The sequence below is a fragment of the Lepisosteus platostomus genome, chromosome 18 (assembly GCF_059453375.1).
Source record: "Lepisosteus platostomus isolate fLepPlt1 chromosome 18, fLepPlt1.hap1, whole genome shotgun sequence".
NCBI lineage: Eukaryota > Metazoa > Chordata > Actinopteri > Semionotiformes > Lepisosteidae > Lepisosteus > Lepisosteus platostomus.
This window is the reverse complement of record NC_142628.1, coordinates 12,636,635-12,660,252: the sequence shown is the minus strand read 5'-3', so window position 1 is coordinate 12,660,252 and position 23,618 is coordinate 12,636,635. Positions and strand designations below refer to the sequence as shown.

Here is a 23,618-nt window from a genome sequence, read left to right as displayed (position 1 = left end):
AGGTGCCGAGTGGAATTAAGCCAGTACACCACCGTTTCTACTTTAACAAGCCAAGGGGATATTTAATGACCAAGCAGTCAGGACCTTTGTTTAAAGTCTCACTCAAAAAACAGCACCTCATACATCATAGCTTCCAGTCACCATCCTACAACAGTGGTTTAGAAATTCTGGTCCAAACGGAAGAGTGTAACCTACTGGTCCACCATAAATTAACACAGGCAACCTCGGTTCCCTTAGAGGCCCCCCAGAAGAGTACATTTGGGGCTCAGTTCTGTAGCTTAAACTACATTTACTTTTCTATGTGCTGCACATCCTTAGCTGCTTGTGTCTGCTATTCATTTCTCCTACCTTTCAAATCTGGGTTTGGATGTTCCCCAAATACTGCCTCATAGTAACAGTAAAAAAAAAGTGTAAAAGTCAGTCAAGTGTGAAGAAAAAACGGGAAGCTTGCTCTTAAGAGATGTGTGCAAGCAGTATGAAAAAACCTTGGGAGCTGAGCACACTTAAAACTCAAGCCTCTAAAAGATTGTAAATTTTGCTACAAAACCCTTCAGTGAAGAAGTCCTTTTTTATATTTTGTGAACACAGCTAATGTAATTCTGTGTTTCTGAGGTATTTCCTCTTTAAATGGACCCACTGTATTCCACTGTATTTTTTATGATGAATATCTAAATCGGTGATTAAACAGAGCATGCATCAGCATAAAATGTGGAAACAGAAAAGGCATGGGTTATAAGAAGTAAAACAGCCCGTTTAATCAAGTATGAGGTTTAATCAGCTGTGAGAAATACTGTATATTGCTGTCTCGAAGATTAAGCTGCACTTGTGAACACCAAGAAAATGGAAAAGAGAAGACATTTGGTTTCAGGAAATAAATACAGCAATGACAAAGGAAAAGAACAGCCCATAAATGTTCTTATTCTGCGACTGCATAACAAAGGATTTCTAATTAAAGGATTAGAAGTCACAGTTGAAAGAAAATGTCACTGATTGATTGAAATTCATTAGATAATTCAAGCTGGTCAGCTCCTTTGATCCTCAATTTTTACAATAACAAGCGTGATATACATCCCCTCCTGTGTAATTAGTAGTGTTGGAGTTGGCTCTGTAAACTAGTGATCAACTTTCCAAATGCCACAATGAAAAGTGGAGAAAGCTAAGGCAAAGAAATTAAAATTGAAAATAATTACCAATATGCCATAAAAACAGGCAGCTACTGGTAGATCACAATGGGACCCTTCTTTGCACTGGGTACTATTCCAGTCCATTCTGTAATTCTCAGGAAGAAAGGAACAACTGATTTTAGGTCATTAATACACAAACAAGACTTCCAGCTGAGTCTTTCCAGACAATACCAGGGGAACATACTGGCAAGGATGATCACAGAGGTTACAGCTGTTACATAGCAGCAACTCACATTCCAGGACAGAGAGACTATTATGATTTGACCCAGCTCCAGGCCCCTATTCACAGACGTGGGCAAGTGAAGAACAGAACAAGATTTTCACTTGTGATGTTCTCACCCACCGTGACTTGAAATTTGGTTTCTCTGTAAAAATGTAGGTGCCCATATATTGTTGGAATGTCTTCTTTGTAAGAAAAATATCTCAAGAAATTTTTCAGAAGTGCACAACTATATTTTCAAGCACCTATACAACTGTCCGACCATATTTATGAGGACTTTCTATACCTAGGCAGAACGTGTTCATGTTGAATAATCTTTTGTGATGAGGTTGTCAAATAACAGTACAAAGTGTGTCATTTGACTAGATACAAAACGTATCAGATTTATACATTTTTCAAGGAAGATCCTTTCATAAAATAATGATTCAACCACAATGACTCACGATTGCAATGCAAAAAAATGGTAAAAGTTCAAAAAGCGTTTTTTAACCACACAAACGAAAACTTTGCAGTTGCGCACCCAGAATACGGCCAATATTTAATGTTTTTAGTGGCACACAATTTACACCTGGCTCATTGGGAGACAAACTCTGGCCAGCATCCACCTTGATTCCACAGTCTGAGGTTTTTTTATATGACTTTGTCATCCCGCCAGGCCATAAGGCCTAGATTCAGAGTTCACAGGCCTTTTCCACTGTCCGGACTTTCAAGTTCCAACAGGTCATAAAGGGTAACAAAGCTTTAGCTGCTAATCATTTTTTAAGTGAGAGGAACCACTCTTTTCAGGTGGGTGCTTAAACCAATCTGAATCGGGATTATTCAGTTAAGATTTAACGAGTACTTCCATTTTTCACAGTAACTGGTCCTAGGGGGGACAGGTTTTGATATTGAACCATTTTGTTAAGCTGGTTCATAATGTATGACTACAAATTTAATGACAGTTATTTTTAAGATAAGCCTATTTGGTCCAGAAACCTTGCTTGGGTGCTGAACATGGTTTATTTCTGTTTGTTATCTCTGAAATTATTTATAGTCTTTAGTCTTCTTTTGCTTCCTTCTACTCCCTATTTTTATTTTACTCATGGAACATTGCCATGACCTTATTTAATATGCAACCAATACTGGTGTTGCCTTGACAAGTAATTACATGAACTGTGCCAATAATACCTAGCCATAATTTAATGTTTTTTCAGGAAACATTAGTCTACACTGTTTCCCACTTGGCCCTGCCACTATCCTGTTCTCTGCCACAATCTGATCCCAGCACTCTCAGGTTACCCTCAGAGACAAGGGGACATAAAATTTAATAACCACCTCTTTAACTCTGACACCTTAATAATTACAAATTTACAGAGAGGAGAGGAAATAATACGAGTTTAAGGCTAAGCTTGTTTGTCTTTTTCCGTCAATGGAAAAAATAAAAAACAGTCTCTATCTGCCCTCTGCTGGACACAATTATCAAAAAGGAGGTTTTGCGAGGTAATGAAATTAGATTTAACCGAGTAAATTTCTTTGTTTTTTGGGGGGTTGGGGGGATAACATTGATTAAAACAACAGCAGCTTAAAATGATTCTCTTACACCAAGCAGTGTAAAACATTAAGTTTTTCCTTAAAAACAAGGGCACTTAGAGATGGAACATTAATTTCAAGGACACAAAATGCAAATGACCCCTTGTAAAAAGGATTCTGTGAAAACCCCTAGCCATGATGCTGTATGTCTCCTTATTAACTTGACACTTGAGAGCTTTCTCAATATATTGCTTTCTCAGGCAGTCAGATCAGCAATCAATCTCACGGCACCTTCTCTCAGAAGCCTTCAGATTTCTCACTATGGCTTGTGAGATTATAATAAGAACAGTCCTTCTCTCTGTTCAGTTTTTGTATATACTTTTGCACGTAAAAACCATAGGAGAATTAAATTCTCCTTCTGCTTGTAAAGCACTTCCTGAATGCTAATAAAAAACTGAATAATGAATAATGAAAAACTGATTAATGAATCAACTATTTTTTTATGAACGCATTTCAAAACTTAAGCTACCAACAAAGAACAAAAAGGAAAAAAAAGGACAGGAGTCACATTCAAAGCCCTTGTCACAATCAAAAACTCTCTCATTGCATTCTTTTTGTATTGTACTGTACGTCTGAAAAGAACACTCCATAAATCAGCACCTACACAAGGCAGCAGCATTTTATTAAATTCCCTTTTACAAACTGCTGTTTTATGAAAAGCTGCTTTCTAGCAGTTTAAGGATCTGAGTTATTATTCACGAAAATTCACAGAATGCTTTGTCATTTATTTACTCTTTGGTTTCATTGCGAAGTGTTGTCAGACACTATCCATCAGCAAAGGGCTTTAGATTTGGCAGATCAACATGCTTTGGCAGCAAATTGATACCCCTGAGCATCACTGATATCCGTTTCTTCTGACCACAGATCAATTCAGGAAGGAATGTGTTTAAAAAACACAGTTTTAAGTAAGGGCAGGCGCTAAGTCTTTGAAGAGGCACCCGGAGCAGACAGAGCACATGAACAGAAAAGATGCAAAAAATATCAAGAATTGTTATCAAGGTCACAAAACTGGGAGGTCTGAAACAGACTGTACCTCACAAATGCAGGAAAATACTCTTGTAGTAATAATTTACTGTAAAGCTGGGTAATATTCTTAATTTGGGTTTAAAATTGCCCATTGAATGCAAGATTACATTATAATAACCCAGCAAAATCTACTAAACTACTCAAACTGATAAAACTTAATGCATATGCAAATATGTATTACATTAAAAAAATAATGTAAACTTTTAGTACCACATTCGGCACTGCCAAAAGAATTTAAGGTTCACTTTATGTAGTGTTCAGTTCAGTGACTTCATCTGTGAAAAGCAGGGCTTTTAATACACTGTGTCTGTTTTAATTCTCTAATCTAGGCCAGCCTTGTGGGTGGCAAACAAACAATTTGGTCCTTATGACTCCAATTTCCATTTGGATACGAGATATGAGTGTTCTGATTTATTGGGGATGAGGTTCTAACTTCTAGTGCAGATCATAATACACTGCTGAGAAACACACTCAGAACCATCCTCAGTTTACACAATGCCTGCCTAAACTATAGTGTTGTAAAAGCTGACAGTACACTACCAAAAGGGAACAGTGTTTACGTGAAACTCCCTAATGATAGCAGTACAACATACAGCTTCTCATCACATATCTCTACATCATATAAGCAGTCAGCTCCGCATGTTCAAAAACCGCACTCCTCCATATTTTGAGCCTGGGAACTGTTCCCGATTCATGACAGCTAAAATCAAGCTGTTGTGTGAATCTGCCACTGCCTGGCCTCTGCATCAAGTCATCACCCTTGTATGGGTAAGAAATCAGTTATGAGACCGAGATGTTCCTTACCTGCTAGGACTCTATTAACGGAAGAGTGAGTGGCCAAGCCTGGCTGGCCTCTCTCATGAAAAATCCCAGCATACGGTAGATACTCTGGTAACAGGAAACGCCTGTAAAAAAGGGGGTAGGAAACGTGTTAGATTATCAAGTAGTGAGTTCGAAGTGTAACTATCTTATGTTTTGTGAAGTACTTCGGTTTTATTGCAAAATTGGAAGAGGAGCTGGATAGAAACACCAGTTAAGTGTTTTGTGGTCTTACTCACCTAGGAACAAAGCGCCCCAGAGATGGAGCAGACATTCGAGCATTGCGTGGTGTTCGGTGCCTGGCTCTGTCGCCATTATCCCTACAGAAAAGAAATTGGATTACAATGTAGGGAATGGCTTTCAGAAAAAGTGTGACCACAAAGGCTTAGATTCTTGTGGGTCACACCAATGCTGAACACTAGTGAGTAGTTTAGAGGGTAGTGGGTAGTTCTAGTTGAGCTTTGTCTATTATCTTTTACCAGAAGATAAACTTCCGCACAGTGTCAATGTGTATGAACAATTAAAAAAATAACAGTATGTTAGGATTGCCTGAATCCACTAAGCAGGATTATGCTGTCACTGCCTTAAAGATGTTGTGGGCACTGAACTAAAACTGATCTGATGAAACATTTTCTAATATAATAACATTTTCTAAGACTGTAGCACTAATAAGGCAATGGTGAAAATCCCTTCGTCTTCAAACATTAATGCTCTTAAAAACTCTTACCACAATTTTGCACAGTTAAACAGCATGACATTTTCAAAAACCTGACAATCACAAAACATTAACAGCTTCCTCCACCCACACAGCATCCTTTCAACAGTTCACTGCTTATTATTTATTGCTTTTAAAACACTTTTAAGTACTTAATTTCATTGGAGAACAAAGAACAAAACAAAGCTACACAGTGCATTCGAAAAAAAAGATTAAGCCTTATTGTGCACTGGAAAAAGTTTAAAGTTTTTAAAGCAAAATTTATTATTCAGAGGAAAACACAATTTATATATTTTTTACAATTCTTTGTCCTCTACAGAGGAAAACCAATGAAATTATAGAGGAAGTGCACACAAAAGTGAAATGACTTCATAAGGAAATCAGACCTAGCCAGCAAAAACATTTCAGTATGAACTGCACAAGGTGCAAGACAGGCAGCCATAAAATAGAGTAATGGGGAAAAAAAACGTTTTTCTCTGCAGAGGTTTCTAGGAACCAAAAATTACAGAACTTTCAACAAAGTATAACACACCACAGACATTTAACCAGTGCAGAATGCAGCCAGCTTCTGAAAAAAAAAAAGTAGACTTACAAAAGCACTTTATTGGCCTAAAAAAAGGAAGCACCAACCAAAAACTAAGGCTTAGAAAAGAATGACAGATCAAGAGACATTTGAATGTTGCATCAGAAGTAACAGAGAGGCTTTGCAAAACATAGCAAGCTGGGCACTGTGAATTCAACCAGCAGAGTCAGTCATCCAATGCAGGGATGAAGCGCAGGTAAAAATCCACCCAATTCTTTCATGTTCTTGTGACCAGCGAACCAGAGAAAAAGAGAGAACCAAGTCTGTAGTTTTAAATTAGCTGCAAACAAGTTAAAAATATTCCAACAAGGAAGTGGTCCTACTCAAAACAATTTAACAGCTCAAGTAGCCTACAAGGTAAATGTTTATGCAACTGGGGTGATAAACCTGCCTTGGAGAGATAAATATAAAATCAATCGCAGTTGTGCACCAGCGCTTGATAAAAACCTGGACATGTTCCATCTGAAACCAATTCACAAATAATGTTTTATAATGTTTTGAGCAAACCCTTTTACTACCACAGTTCTACAAGCAAAAGATACCCACAGGACTCCAGGAAAACAAGTAGTAAATAGAAGCTCTTTGGTCCAGCAGAAATCAATATTATACTGTGGTGCAATTGGGAGAGAGAATGGCTCATTGTAATTGCAGAACAATTTATGACTTGACCTGAAGCAAGCTAATGTTTACTATATTCAAATCATTGCTGGGAAAAGCAAGATAACATATTAAAGCAAATTATTATGACCTTCTTAGCTAAAATCATGGCTTGTCCAGAATTTATTCCTGGTTAAACGTTTAGTAATACCAATAAACCAGGATATGCCAGAAAGCATATTTCCTTATTGATGTTCATCTTAATAAACTGATAAAGCATATATAAAGCTAAGTATATTTCAGTACAAGTTCTTATTTTATAAAAATATAAAAAAGATTAACTGAGAATTGGAGTAGTTTTTAGTCTCCCAATATCGACAGCAGCACGGTCCTGAATACTTGGACATCAAAGATCCCAAGGCACTGTTTGTAAGAGTAGGGTTGTTGTCTCCTGGCTAAATTCCATTTTGTAATTATACAATCTGGCTTACCTTTAATTTATACTTAGTTAAAGTAGTGAAGCACTTTTCACTTCTCAATAGATCACCTAATCTGCTCTGCTATTCCATACATAACAGCTATTTATGTCTATAAGTAAAGCATTTTGGCTTTTATTGAATCTGAATAAAACATACAATACAAATGCTAATTATTTCCTTTGTGTTCCTCAGTATTATCAGATTCCTAAAATGTTTGATATATGAAGGTAAACGTTACTGTATTTCAGTACACCTAATGTTTTAGCACAGAATGTACTCTGCAAAATATACACATTTCTGGTATTAGCTATACTTGCTTACAACAAAGAATGGTGTAAAGTACATTAATAAGGCTTCAGTGAAATGCCACTGCAGTGTTTGAAATTAAAATGTTATGGTAGAGTCCAAAATAAGTAACTAAGCCTTATTTACCCATTATTAACCCATTTAATATAAAGGCAACCAGAGTTTTAATGTACTGTAAACTGAGACCAGATGGTTTCTTGTTTTGGTTTCAAATATATCCCTCAGCCCTATACTTTAATACACTTGTAAATACTAGCAGCCCAATGTGTATGGATTTGTTCAAACATAATTGGTTTAAAAAATCACAGCTCTTATAGAGCCAACAGCTTTTTTAAACCGCCAGGATGATGAATGAGATTCAAGGATGAACATGGTGATTGCCAGTTTTTCAAGAACAGATTGCATAAAGCACTGATAATGAGGTCAGGATGATGTTTATTTTGTCAAATGATTATCTCCTTCAAGTTTTTTAAAGTGCACTGTGTGCTTTGCCCTCATTTTACACTGTTCTAATTTGCACGTTCTGAAATATCCAATAATAGAGTTTGCAACTTAATGTAGAGCTTTGAAATGAAGTGTAATACTGAGGCAAGAGGAGATGCAGAGTAGTTCTCTGCAAGCCTGCACATGTACAGCTGTCAATCAGATGATAGATTCCTTCCAGTGTTACAGCTCAGCTTTACAATTCACTTTTTAAATTTAAGGGGAAAAAAAGCAGATGCTTAGATTTTGCATACATTCAATCTCATTTTAGCCAGTCTTGATCTCTGAAATGACAGCATTAATCTCTTTCTGCGGCAACTGAGAAAAATAAACTGACCAAACGAGAAAAAAAGCTGCTTTATCACTGAACACGCCACCAAGTTGAGAGTAAACAAAACCTCTCATACAGATAAGCTGGGAACCGAAGTTAACAGCATTGTAATTTCTCATTCTTGATATGAAGAACCATGGTGCAGGGTAGATACCTCTAAATGGCTACTGGTAAGCTGCACTATCTTAATGAGGTTTCACTGAACTTTTATCTGGCCTGTATGATGCATGGGCTTGTCTGCACGCAGCAGCAAATGTGTTTTGTCTGTTTTTGGTGGCTGTGTCAGGATGTCTTAATTGAGGAGTGTTATAGCAATACTACTAGCAACAACATATATCTGATTGTAGAAACCTTGCAGTTATTGTATTTCTTTACTAAAAGGTAAAATTTATCCTAAACAGAACAAAAAAAAAGTTATGCATACCTAGGACATGTTCCCTACCAAACAGAAGAAAAAAAGGTTATTCAGCAGCATGATAAATGGAAAATCCCAGCACTCCCAGAGCCTTTTTGGACTAAATTTCACTTACAGGGATTATTCCCCACATTGCTTTAACCCAATTACAAAGTGTCTAATGTAGCAAAACCCAGTTGATACAGGGCTTAGGAACTGAAGCAGTTATCAGATAATCTGGGTCAGTCATGACTGCATCACAAGGCTTTACCGTTTTGCATCTTACCCTGGAATGTTAAAATAAAAACATTCAGAGAGAGAATACAGAGCAAGCTGGGTCTTACAGTGATAAAACAAAAAAAGGGAATCGCAATAGAAAAGGGCAGCTGAGCTGTCTGGCTCAATATTGCTTTTTAAATCATAAAATAACTTCACACATGATGAGAGCTGTACCATGCATAGATATTAAAATGAGTTTTTTCAGGCTCCATGCATCTGTGGCAGTATGGCAACATGTGATGAGGTGGCTCAAGGTTTTTGGTGTTTTTTTCTGGTCTCGTGAAGCTGCTTTAAGACTGCTTTGGCTTGCTTTTTTTCCCAAATTAAAAGCCCTAAATCTAAATAAAACAAGTAAAGCTTGCGTGTGGAATGTTAAAAAAGCAAAAATTATCGTTTAAAGACTTTGTGCAGCAAGAAAAACCTAGAAGTCTTCTTTATCTGGCATGACTTTAAGGAATAGAAATACCAAACTACGGCTTTAATTTTTAGAGGTTGTATTATGTTAAACGGCAATCTTAAATTGACGAAAAAAAAATTCAAAAAGGAATGCTTTATATATTCAACCACTAAGCCTTGTATTCATTTAGAAAGTTTCCTATTGATTAACTGAGTTTCCTATTGAGTTTCTTATTTCTATTTGAAAGTTCTTAATTCATTAAATCCATCTCCTTAATCATTTTACGGCTTCCGATTCAAACAAATGAAATGTTAAAAACTTAACTTGTTTAAAGTCGTGAATATGTATGCCAAATTTTTAAGACCTTACTTACCTTGCAGAATTTTGGCAAGTGTTTTCTATTTTGCTTTCCTTAAACCTTCAGACATGCGATTTTGCAAAAAGAAATCTAAAGATATACTAGCACACTTACCATCTGCTGCTCACTAAAACTACAGAAAACGTAAAAACACCTAATAGCTGGTATGGCCTGGTGCTGGTACCAGCGGTAGGCAAAACAAAGTCTTTGCTCCCGAAGGATTGAAGAATCCATGAGAAAAGTCTTTCACTCCTTAATCACTGATGAAAACTAGATGTAAATGTTAAACCCCGTTTACACCTAAACTTAACCTACTGACATCTTCTGATTGAAGCATGAAAGACACTGCAATGTTCAGAGACTGAAAAATTCCCTTCTCTCCTTAACAGTGCAGTAAACCCTCAATTTAAGGCTTTTGCTGTAATGGTCTTCAGATTTAACCTACAAAATCTGCTAAAGGGGAATTTCATCTGTAAAATCAGAAATAGCGAACTATCCCTGTGACAACAGGGAAATGCACAAAGAATAAAACGATAGATTAAAAAAGATAAAGATACATAGTGGGTGTTGTTTGTGTTTTGCATGCTTTACTGAATTGTATATAGTATATTTACAACACATTAAAAAACAAAAATAAAGAGCTTATATATTTAATATATTGTTTGCATATTTATCGGAGCGGTGGCTCTGTGGCTAAGGATCTGCGCCTGTGACTGGAAGGTTGCCGGTTCAAATCCTGCGGCCGGCAGAGGAATCCTACTCCGTTGGGCCCCTGAGCAAGGCCCTTAACCCCAACTGCTCCAGGGGCGCCGTACAATGGCTGACCCTGCGCTCTGACCCCAAGCTTCTCTCCCTGTCTGTGTGTCTGTGTCTCCATGGAGAAAAGCTGGGGTATGCGAAAAGACAAATTCCTAATGCAAGAAATTGTATAGGGCTAAAAAAGAAATATTATTATAATTATTATTATTATTGGTATATTTTGTATAAAATGGAATGGGAACAACTTTCATTGTGTTGATTGCAACTGTTAAATAAGTCAAAAGATCCAGAAAGCATATATATACACTATATATTTCACATTTAACAAATAATAAGTGATTTAACAGACATCTAGCAGTTATGGACAGCACTTTCTTTCTCCCTATTTGTCTGTTAAACCCAGTCATCTCACAGCTGATTATGGGATAATACCTAAAAATTGTAGATAAAACCAAAGATAAATATTTAATTTTGTTACAATGACATACAGCAATAATTAACTTGCCAGATCATAAAAACAGGAAGTTGAACATATCGACTTTACTTTGAAAAACCACTACACTTTCCTGGTTCTAACCAGGATCTTACTCTAATCAGGGCCAGAACTTGCCACGTTTTTTCATCTGAAATTCAAAACGCCTCCATATTCAAGTGTTTCCTAAATGCAAAAACAACACTACCTAATTAGCGCACACTAATTCAGAATATTACGAATGAATGTAAATGTAAATGTGTAAATAACATGAAGAACATACAAATCTTTCCAGAACAGAAACAGATATTTAAATCTTGATGCTTTGAATTCCCTTGTCCTGGGATGACTGAAGCCTCGAATGAACCCACTGCTCTTTAATCCAGTCCAACATATAAATTGCAGCTGTCACAGGATTCATTTCCTCCAAAACTACAATTAGCAGGCAGAAAGCACAGAATACAAAACCCCTGGCAGCAGCAATCTCACACACTCAACAAACTACTTACCAAACCGTTGCAACACATTGCCTCTTTCGCAACATAGCTTAGGAAGCCTTTTGCAACTAACTACCCTGCTTAATTCCACTAGTTTAACACAATTCAGAAAAGAAAAATGGTTAATCCATCGAGTCCATCATACTCATGTCTGTCCAGTTATCATAAAAACTATACCTATACACACACATACAAATACGGATTTCACTTTTATATTAACCAGTCATAAATAAGCCATTTAGCCGTACATACTGTACAATATAAAAATACAGGTCATCATAATAAATCTCAACATATAAATTGAATAATAAATCACTCCTTTCAATATGGTTGCACACAATCTGGCACCCCCTCCAGACAATACAAGGTAAGTACATCCACTTCAATCATCTTCCCTCACCTATGCATTTCATGAAAAAGATAAAGATTCACAAAATCTAGTAAGGGCTCTCCTTCCCATTTTAAAGACGCAGAAACACATTTTTAAATTCCAGCCAAGATTGACTGCACATTTGTATAATTTAAGAGTGTTTCCTTATTACCAACTGCTTAGCAAATTCAAGATAACAGCCTCTGGGGCATGATTCTGAGTCTAAAGTATTTAAATTCAGCACCCTTTCTCTTCTGTGCATCTTAATGTGTTGCACTGCTTCTTTTGCTCGCAAGCCAGCTCAGAGAGTGACTTGTTCACAGGGTGGCCGGTGCACACTAGTGTACAAAAGAGTGCAGGGCGTCTGGAACAAGCTACCCAGCCATGATTTCAAAGCCGATTCCCTGGCCGGATAAGATCCTGGTAGCAATTAGGTACCGGAATCCACACCAGCTTGATGGGGCAAGTGGACTCCTTTAGCAGGCTTTCTAAGGTTCTGAATAGGAGGACGTAATCTGAACTCACTCAAACTCCTCGAATTCCACCTCGTTGTTCTCCATGGACTGGGAGGGGTTGCTGGCCGGGCTGTCGGAGGAGGGCCGCAGCCGGTTCTGCTGGTAGCGCAGGGAGCGCTGGCGGATACTGTCCCGGCGGGACAGATACTGGATCATCCTCTGGGCATAGTAGGCAGCAGGGGACAACCTGTAACCACCACCAGCAACAGACACCTTTATTTCATATAGCGCCTTTCCGCTACAAGGACAAGGAATCCCGAGGCACTGATCAATCAAAGAAGGAACCACAAAAACTACAAGTACTGCATCCAGAAGAGCAGGAAAACCTCCTCTGGATGCAGTAGTTTGGAACTCGTCTTCAGCACACAGAGGAAAGCACACTTTCAAAAATATACAAAAATTGTAACTTAGTTCGATACACAAATATTTTACAGTGTATGCTCATTTCATTACACTTCTTTCCAAGATCTGCATATCATTTTGCAAGTGAAGGAGAAGTCATTTAACTCTATTGGATTTGCTATTTTGAACAAACTGTACTGCAAAATGAGGCTCTAGGCTAGACCTACAAAATTAAAGAACGATTCATGACAATGGGCAGAGAATGATGATGACTTTTGTATGAGATAACAATTTCTCACATTGCAAAAACCATTGCAAGAAAATATGCTGTCAGCTCCCCCTGTCTCATCTACCTGTTTTTAACATCTGCAATAAATGAACATTACAAGCCTAAACAGGGCATGAGTCCCCTGTCTAGGGGCTATCTGTTCAGTGAAGGTCTTTAATCCTAATGCATCACACTTGAAAACAGTCTGTGGAAGAGAGGTAATCAATCACAAAAAGCAGACTGGGTGATCAACCATGGTATGAAAGAGAGTTTATAATGATTATTTCATTTTTCCTGGCACAATTTATTTTGTGTTGGGATAAGCACTTTAAGGCTGACTACTTATTGCAATGGACAGCTCCAGCTTTATATTATATTAAGAAATATGTCTTACTCCAAAGTATCTCAACAGTGCCTGAGAGACAAAAGCAATAAATGAATTCACTCAAACTGATGAACTTCATACAGTGAATCTTCCATTGCTTACGTTTCTGTCACATTTAAATGTATTTATTTATAAAGGCTGCAGAATCTATAAATGGAATTAATAATTCCATACGAATGCAAGACTGACGGAACTGTTATTTTGGAATTCAAAGACAAAAAAAAAAGCTTTTATTTCTGCAGACTACAACAACCTTTTACTAGACAATATTACTTCAAAGCATCTTCAATAATTTTCTCACATCCTGCTACAATTTAAGACAGAGTAAGTCGTAAGACCATAATAACCATGGTATTTTGTGTCTGAATATTCAAACAGAATAACTTATTTTTAAAATCAGTTGTATCTGATGTGGTTGTGAATGCATGTTTTTGTGTCTTTTTCTTAATGTTCGAAAACAACACATATGAACAAAACAATAAACATTTCCACAGCCACCATCAGAAGCATCTCATTCAAAGGGTTAGTCCCCTGACAATGGCCCTCTAAAATAACACTGGACAGCTGAGACACAAGTACTGTGCAAGGTCACATTCCTGAAGGAAAGACAGATAATTCAACTGATGGAGACTCTGAGAAGGACAGCAGACACCTTTACATATACACAAAGCTATTCTTTGCAAACATAGTACAAAAAAAGTAAAATACAATTAACTGCTAATTAACTGTTTATCTCAAAGCTTGGAAATGGAAAAAAATATTTAATAATGATGGAATGATAATCCAAATAGAGGTTTTATGGAGGAATTAAAATGAATTTGAAAGTCAGCTACTGTACATGTCCACAGTACAAACAAATAGAGCTGCATAAGACAAAGGTGTCTGAAGGATTAAAAGGCCTGCATCCTTCTTGCAATGAAGCAAAGACCATTAATTACCATCGCATTGTCACATCCGTCAGCTGGCAAAGACAGGAAGCATTCAATCATTGGCTTTATGTTTGAAAACAAGAAAAACAAGATTGTTTTTTACAGGTCAAGGAAGATGGTGCCAAGTAAGTTACTTCCTGTTAAAGGCCTAGATATGTTTTAACAATTTCTTGCATATAAACCAGATATGTGTATGACAAATTGTTGGTTCAGAGAGAACGGAACTCAGAACTCATACTTAGAAACCCAAACCAGATGTGCTCTGATCAAGAAAGCGGCTCTGCTTTGTGTGACTGTGTTGCTCTGCAGGCCCTGGGACAATCTAAGACAGGGCTTTGAACAGGCGTTTGCTGGCCAGCTGGTTGCCTTCTCTGCCACCTTTCATAGTTTTGGAGCAACTGGTCTGATTCTGGTTGTTGCCAAGACCAGCGTTAAAATTACACATCCGATTTCGTTTAAAGATCGCTTTAAAACCCTCTACCTGCTCGGACTGCATTAAATTACTAAAACACAAAAACTTGGAAGGAAAAGTTTTGTAGAGCTTTATAGCTCTGTGCGTCCGAGGTGAAGGTTAAAGCCCAATCAGCACCCTCCAGCACTGTCCTCATGCAAACAGTGGGATGTAGTGACAAACCCACAAATAAGAACATGAAAAACAGAATTGAAGAACATATTTATCATTATTTTATTTTCCTTTCTTGTGATGTAGCTTTCGTCTTTGGGGATAATTGTAATACGGAGAATAAAAATTCAAAGCAAAATCTGATGACAATTTGCTAATATCTAAACATTACACAATTACCAATGAAATATACATTTGAAACACTGGAGGTGCTTCACCTTCAGTAATACAAAAGCCTGCCCCAATATTACAGGGAGAGCCAGAATGGTTTGGAGGAGGGTAGAGCATTTCAGTCAGCTCTCTACAATGTTCCATTCATAGGCCGTCATTCAAGCCTCTCAATATACGAAATAGTCAACAGGCTCTGCGAAAAGCAAAGGATCACAGACTGGAAGTATAGCAGCTGACTAAAAGAGCAGAGAAAGCACTGCGCCAAATTCAATTACGTCTCTTAAAGGTTTAACAGAACGGCGGCCTATAATTGCCCTTCTCTTACTGTGCAGTAGGCATAAGCTCCATCCCAAACCTTCTGATAAAATCTCGATAAATTCTACTAAACACCAGACATCAGAAATTCAGGTGCTCTTTTAAACTCAGAAGACAAGAACTGATGTCAAGGCTGAAGTCTGGAATGCACATGAGGTCTACTGAATGACACTTGGCCCTGTCATGTCTAAGAAAACGTTCAGCTAATACAAGTGAAAAAGTAATGGTCATTTAGAGGAATGTTTTTTTTTTTTGAATGGATATTACAATAAAATAAAATATGCAATTTCTAGAGTCAAGAATATTTCTGATATTCAGAAGAGGCCATATTAAATACCTGCATCCAAGTCTTGCAATCTTGGCTTGTATTTTAGATCAACACTAATGCAAAAATAATGCAATGACTGCAAAATGACTTGATTTCCTAGAACCTAGCTAAAACTGTGTTGCTGCATCAGTAATATTTCTAAACTGAAATACACATCTGTCAGTGTCGTAATAAATAATGTTACTCTGAAAATAGCAGACGAAATAAAACAAACCTCTTTACAAAGTAAAGAAGAATAGCCTATTTCTTTCCTCAGTTTTTCATTTATTCATTTACCTACAGGTACGTTCCATTTCCAAGAACAATTAAAAATAGATGCATGGATTCTGACAACGCTGTCAAAAGCCACTTGAAGATATGATAGATGAATGAAACAGGAGAAAATTAAATGGGATCAAATTGCCTTTAGTCAGGGCTTTGTAGAAACAAGCTGTAAGCACTGAGCACAAAATCAATACAATTCAGGCCAAAATGTGCTGATCTGATGAAGGGTCCTGCAGACCTGACACCCGGAAGTATGGCTGGAAAATGCACCGCAGGGGTTCTGAAGTGCTGGTTGATGAATACGTCGACATCGGCGGTCGTGGTTTAACAATGCCAATGAAATCCAATTTGATTTGCGCCGAGACAGGGAGCTGAACGTGACATGGGGGGAAAACAGAACCCAGCCACGCGGTGTGGAAGGCATGACGCTAGACAAGCCCAATGACCTCCTCCCGTTTGTAGCTTATGTCCTTATGAACCCCCAAAACAGAATTTTGTTTATCGAGGAAAAGGAAGAATTGTGTGTCTCACCTTTGCATGTATAAACCAGCATTTGATAAACAGTATAATATCCATCAAGGAGTAATATATATCTACTGTTTTAAAAACATATAACGGGAACACACACATATGATGGAATGTTTGGCACACGGACAAATAGAATGAACATGAATGAACTTTCTAGCTATCAATGAAGAATCATTTAAGCGCGGGAATTAGTCTACCTTTTTGTGTTTTTATTCACGTCTATGTCCCAGAATCCTGTTTCTCTGTGCCGAATGTTGAAAGTTAAACAATTCAATAACTGTGTTGATTTCATCATTCTTTCATCATTAGAGAGCTGGTGAAAGCCCAAACATACATAGGAAGTTCTTCTGTTCTTTGTGCCCTTAGCATCCTCTGTGAACTGTAAAACCATCTTATTATAAAATTCCTGAACAGATATAGCCTTAACGTTCACCGGGCTGCTGCATTAAACCCCTCTTTATAGATGGGATGTTAATCCATCCCAGGGCCTCCCCTGAGCAATGCTGGTACCCATTTACACAGCTGGGGGGACTGGAGTAACTGGTGTGGAGTACTTTGCTCAAGGTACAACAGCAGTGTCTGCAATGGGAACTTGAATCCATAACATTGCAGTTACGGATTCGGAGCCCTAAACCCTATCTAACATTGTCCCCGAAACACAGCCACCTGAACAGAATTAACACCTACCTGGCGGGATCTGGGTAAATGGGATGATCTCGAGACCCTGATATGTCATATCGAGAAAGGGAGATAAGAGAGGACTCCAACAGCCTCCTGCAAAATAGCAGAATAAAAGATGGTAAACCAAGGGTTGCGCATCACATTTCTACCCAGCTGAATGTTATACTTTGATGTTTTCTGCATTGACAAAACAGGATTAATCCCTATTTCATCAAGGCCTTTGTAGACTAGACAGGAGAGTTTCATTAAAGTCCTTTCAATACAGCACACAACTGAAAAATGAAGAATGTCGTGAACTGTTAAAGTGTATCTGAACTAGGAGATGGGATAATAATCTTCCAGAATAGTGAGTACAGTTTCCTAGATTTCCTTGCATTTATATAGGCTATCACTTTTCATTCCTAAGGACTGTTAAGTGTTTTGCATATAGGAAGAGACAATTTCACCACAGCTGGAACGTGACATCCACCTAGAGGGCAGGACACCGCAGCAGTGATTTGCCTGCAACCCCACCACACACATCTAATGGAGAGATGGGAAACTACTTCACTCTTTAAAGTAAAAGGGAACTTTAGGTAGACAAGAGCACAAAAGTCAATAGTGGAATATAGCCTATTTAAACCCCCTACTCATATGAACAGTGCCATGAGATCTTTAATGACTGTGTAGTCAGCACCTTGATTAAATGTCAGATCAGAAGGATGGCCCCTTGCACTACACAGTATCCACAGTCACCACACTACGGCATATTAGTTATAAAATTCTGTTCCAGAGGTAAAAGAGCCACCTACTGGTTCACCAGCTCTGCTGACATTTTCCTAGTTAACTAAAAGCATTCACGTCTTCAGCGTATTACAGTAAGTAAATTGAAAAGCATAAGATGAAGTAACACACACAACTTCCTGTACATTGCATACAATGTACATGGATCGGAAACAAATCATTTGAGAGCAACCCAATCACCACATATTACATGACATACCTTTTAGAAGCACTGTCAGCTAGATTTATCAGGTCTGTTACTTGTGCCAAACAGTGTGAGGGCAATTCTGATGTACAGTATGTGGCATCTAAGCTATTCCTAAGGTGCAGAGCACAAGAAACTGAAGCTCTGCCAGTTTCAACTGACCTATACAACACTGGCACAAGAAAGCACGTCACCCCTGAGCACATAGGTAATCTTCCCAAGCTTCCTCCTTTCTCCTGACTTAATTTTCAGCTCCAGCCAGTCCATTAAACGCAGGGCTGATTCAGTGAAGTACCCACAGCTGCTCGCAGTCACGCCTGTCCTGTCTCTGCCTAATTGGCAGAACGTGCAGTTGCAGAACAGTGTACACTTCAACGGCACATCTCAGCTGAATGTGAAAACCCAATTCCTTTGGGGATTAGCTGAATTTACTCCGCTTCTGTGGATTAATAAACTGCCATCAGGACTTCCACTCCCAGAGGCTGGTGCATATAATCTGAAGAAAAATACATGCAGCCTCCAAAACGTACTAGAGTTCATTACAGAAATGGGGGGAAAAAAGTGTCTAAAATGCAAATAATAAAATCCAATTTTACGTTCTAAAAAGAACTTTATTACATATGCTGGTTTAGTATATTGTGCCTAGCTCTCACAGAAGGAAACAAAGTGACAAACCCACATTAGGTCTATAGAAGACTATGATGCATGCTAAGGTCTCAGAGAAGGAAATACATAATGATAACCACGTTAGAAATCAGACGTCTCCACTATTGAAGGCTACTGCGTGACAGGATTCACCTCGACTCTACGCTGTAGCGGGAGCTTTTCCAATGGAGTACCAGGGCTGTGAGGGCTCCGTACAGTGGGTTTTTTTACTGAAAGGACCAAGTACCAACCCCCGGCACTCCCACCACACAAGACCAGGGGGCAGGATCAGCCACTGCTTCAGTCAGCCTACACAAGAAAAAGAGGGAAGAGCTCTGGCCCCGTCAGCGGAGGAAGGGCCACCTCCTCTCACCTTATATTGGGGCACTGAACCGTATTGACGGAGGTCTGAAATCTTCAGTTCAAAAGTGGACTGAACTACAAACTCAAATGAGCAATCGCTGGCATAAACCAGCGTGTAAGAGGTGCCACAAAAGAGGTCAGAGTGGCTAGCGTTATACTCCTTGTGAGAATAATAATAATAATAATTGCTTACACTTATATAGCGCTTTTTCTGGACACTCCACTCAAAGCGCTTTACAGGTAATGGTAATCCCCTCCACCACCACCAATGTGCAGCATCCACCTGGATGATGCGACGGCAGCCATAGTGCGCCAGAACGCTCCCCACACATCGGCTCTCAGTGGGGAGGAGAGCAGAGTAATGAAGCCAATTGATAGATTGCTTGATAGCCAATGTAAACTTGTGGTTTTTCTGAGGAGCTCTTCTCTCATGCAATGCCCCAAATGCAGTACTTTGACAACTTGATGAGCATTTAAGATGCACTGGGCAATTTAAGTTCACCCCACTCCTCCTTCCCTTTCACGCTATAATCGTTCCAAGACTATATAGTTCTCTTGCTAAAACACTTAATTGTGGGAACCAGTACATTATACTGGATATACTGTAGCAGGAACACATCTACTGCAAAACAAAAACTGAAGCACATGTAGGAAGGTGCAAAGATGGAAATCAGAAATCAGTAAGCCAGGATTTCCTGTTGTGTTTAAGTTGCAGCGTAACTAAATATGCAGAGATTTTATCTCGGACATCGTGTTATCGGATAATGAGTAGATTTGTTGTGCTTTTATCATGTGTTATAAGATACACAGCATGTTTGCTGCTACAAGTGACGTGACACTGATGGTATGCGGAGTGAACTAAAACTTCACTAGTGCGACAGAGCTCTGTAGTGAATTTTCCAAACTGGAGACCCTGTAATAACCATTTCCAAGAAAACATTTGCTGTCCTGTTTTTAATCTCCAAAGATCTATCTCAGTTCTACTAACAAGTTCTAATAACGGTTCTAATAATCATCGTTAAATGCACCTCTGTGGTTCTTAAACAATGCCACTCAAACTAAACGCAACAAATTCTGCAAAAGGCTTCTTGAGAGCCAGAAAACATAAACCTATTAACAATAAAATCTCACATTGTAACAACTGATTTTATGCTTTGTCCTCAAGTACCTAATGCCAGTGTGAAGGTAACTGTAAGTGGACAAACTGACTAAAACACAGTTTGCTTTTTAATGCAGGAAGGTTTTAGACCCTAGAGATTTGTATTTCTCTACTTGACAGAAAGAAAAGGTTCATTGCTCAGGTAGCTGACAGTGTATCACAGTAAATAAAAATCCTACAGCAAATCCATAAAGAGGTTTTGCATCAAAGAATCTGCCTTAAGAAGTCAGAATTCTTATAACACCTTATACGAGTACCTGACATTACTTTTACACTCAGTCAGGCTTACAGCTGAGCCAAATATGACTTGTGTTTGCACACTGGACATCCCTACCTGACCCACAGTTGGAGATTTACTGCTTGCGGTAAAGTACTGCGGTCTGAGATGATTAATATCATACAATAAGATCCTACAACCATGCTGTTTTTGGAGTCACATTTAGCTTTCCTATATGTACAGTCCCTAAGTGAAATTTCACATGATGAATACGTATAATTTTAGAGCAATCTTCAGTGCAATACCGAACGCATCATTATGACCTACTCTGCAGTGAGCCCACAGGAAACTTCATTTTAGTCAGTGTTCAATTCATGTTTTATTACATGCAGTACAAGCAGGATATTTCCCCACAGCAAACAGAATCTCAACACAAATATTCTACCAATTTCACAGCAAGCAACTATTACAGCCTAGGGTCCATTTTTTAACCAATAAAATGGAGGGAGTCTAGAGGGAAATGCATGCCAAATGTTTCTGTGACGCAAACTGGGGAAATTTCAACGAAGTGCAAGGAAGAAACTCCAACAGTGAAAGATCAATAGCATACTTAAAGTCAACTTGATTCTCCGAGGTAAAAAAAGGTAGTGGAAGGTAGCAGGTTTGACCCACTGGTGCCAACAGATAAACCAATTCCCAAAGGCACAATTAAACACAAAACAGGCTCAACAGGCCCTTAGGGACCCTGCAGTACACTGACCCCTTAGAGAGATCTTAGATTTGAAACAGTTTACATGACCATCAGGAAGGGCTCAGTCACCATTACAGCTAATTCACCTCTGGACAGTGAGGATCATCAGAACAAGCCTCCAATAAGTGACCTCAAAGTTTAATTCAAATAAAATATTTATGTCACAACAGTGGATTATAGAGACTAGGATAATTAAATTATGCTTATTCTAAAGATGCAGTCTTGCACACTGTAAACGTCCGATTGAAAAAGAAGGCAGTTGTGGCACAACATTACCACAGATCTATCTTTTTTCCATGCTCTTGCTTCAATGCAAAATTTTCTTCACGATCATGTTCTTCATTAGGACTCACTGACTGGTATTTATTTCACTGTTGACCATTTTCCATTATAGATTAAGTGCAGCACGCAGTTACTGTCACAGAGATTCTTTTCTGCACGTCTGCTTATGTCAAAATCAAAATCAAGCATGTGTCTTAAGATACAAGTTTATCTTCCATGACATAGGAATCTAAATTCATGCTAAATACTGTACAATTATAATGGTAAAAGTTAATGCAGGGGCTATAAGTCTGCTCATTAAAGAACTGCTATATGTTGCAGAACAGTTTCCTAGGTTACAAAATATTTTCCCCATTACTGCCAAGCAAAACCTTTTCCTACAGTCCATCATTAAACAAGTTTCTTATTAATATACGGATAAAAGTTACCAAATCACTCACACTGTATAACTCTTAAGGTTTCACATCTTGGCAGTTACATCAATCTAGTTCTTTTTTTCTGCTCAGCAGAGCTAACTATTTTTAACCATCATTTATGTCATTAAAATAGCTCATTAAATTCCATATAGGCCATTAGTTTGGCCATTACTGACTGCAATGTAAGCAAAAATCCACAGTGTTAAATGTCTCACGCCTGTGAAACTAACCATTAAATTAGAGCACGCTTTAACTTTATTTCCACTTAGAGATATGCTTACAAAGGGATAGAAGCCATTGAATGAAGCAGTGCTTTCACTAGAAAAAAAAAGATTTGGAACATTCTGAACTGTTCATGAAACAAGGTTATTAATTAACAACTTATCACCGCAGCCATCTTCTTTACAGGCCCGTCTGACTAACTTTTCAGTGAGCACCGCTCGATGTACAAACTCAGTGCAGGAATTGTTGAGGAGGACAGGAAAGCCTTAAGCTTCACAAAGCAGGTGTGCCAACTGGAAAAATCCAAAAAAGGCTAAGTAATAGCTTCATATCACCTATCTCCTTTCACATTTAACATGTGATTCATGTCATTATATTACAGAATGCCAATAGCACCACCTCCCCAAAGAACAATGGCTGTTGAATATAACAAAAAAGTTCAAGGCAACAGGTTTTAAGCAAAGCTGTTTCCAGGGACATGGCCACACAGTGCTGCAGATAAAGCTACAAGCAACAAAACAGAAAAGCCTGCATTTACTAAATAAATAAAATTAAAGGGAAGTTTCCTATTTGATTGGGAATGGCGAGCTTATCACCTCACTCCCTCCATGCTTAGTTTACGTGAGGATTGGAGTCAAGTTTTCTTTTACTTCCAGATCCATGAATATGAAAAAAGAGTTTGAACTGGTTTTAAAAGGGGAACTGGAATTGGAAAAACTGGAACAGACTCCAACTCTGTGTCATGCGGTAGATTATATCAGGGTCTGTTCATCTGCAAAGAACGTTTTGTTTTTTTTTTTATACGAAGTCCAAGGATGAAAAGAGCAGGTATAATTTGTTTCTTCTTCAAAACTACAAACTCTGCTGGGTCTGCTAGGCGTTTCTAAAGGCAAGAACAGTTAAAAATGCTGTGCATGCAGCTCTGAAAGAAAAACTGTCACAAGTGCAACTAGTAAAATGAAAATCTATATTTCAATTGCCATCTCCACTTCTGCCACTAAATGAATGTCTTTTCATTTTTCTCTATGACACACTGCTGAGCATTTAAGTTAAAGCCTGTCTCCTGTTTGAAACACTGTGAATCAAACATCTGCCTATAAGTCCAAAGTTGTGTTCGACAGTCAGAAGTAAAAGACAAATGAGCCTATTTAACAGAGCTGCTTCAATTTCTTTGCAGTGTCACAGAGCACTTTCATTTTCTTTTCCATCTCACCTGCCTACACATATCAAGCACAAAGACTTTACCCGAAAACTCACCCACTCTATTTCTCAAAGACTCATTGGGAAAGCATGAAATATAAGAAAGACATCGCCATTGCCGGACTTGCTAAATTCACATTAGAAGAGAGTCAATACCTTCTTGACTAGCGCATCATTTTGGGTCAAATAAATTGGATGAATGGCTGAATG

The 23,618-nt window shown here is 38.2% G+C and overlaps 1 protein-coding gene across 5 annotated transcripts in view; it reads right to left on the bottom strand.

Annotated features, from left to right (window-relative positions):
• Positions 1-23,618, bottom strand: part of ambra1a (autophagy and beclin 1 regulator 1a) — a 105,055-nt gene that overhangs the window by 63,349 nt on the left and 18,088 nt on the right. For 4 of the 5 annotated variants that reach the window (XM_088611287.1, XM_088611288.1, XM_088611286.1 and 1 more), the window contains exons 8-11: positions 17,193-17,279; positions 12,364-12,540; positions 5,058-5,138; positions 4,804-4,904 (exon numbers count right to left, since the gene is read on the bottom strand). In XM_088611287.1, the coding sequence (XP_088467413.1) occupies positions 4,804-4,904; positions 5,058-5,138; positions 12,364-12,540; positions 17,193-17,279 (446 nt within the window). The remainder of the gene's footprint in view (positions 1-4,803; positions 4,905-5,057; positions 5,139-12,363; positions 12,541-17,192; positions 17,280-23,618) is intronic. The other variant, XM_088611289.1, reaches the window with a different exon arrangement.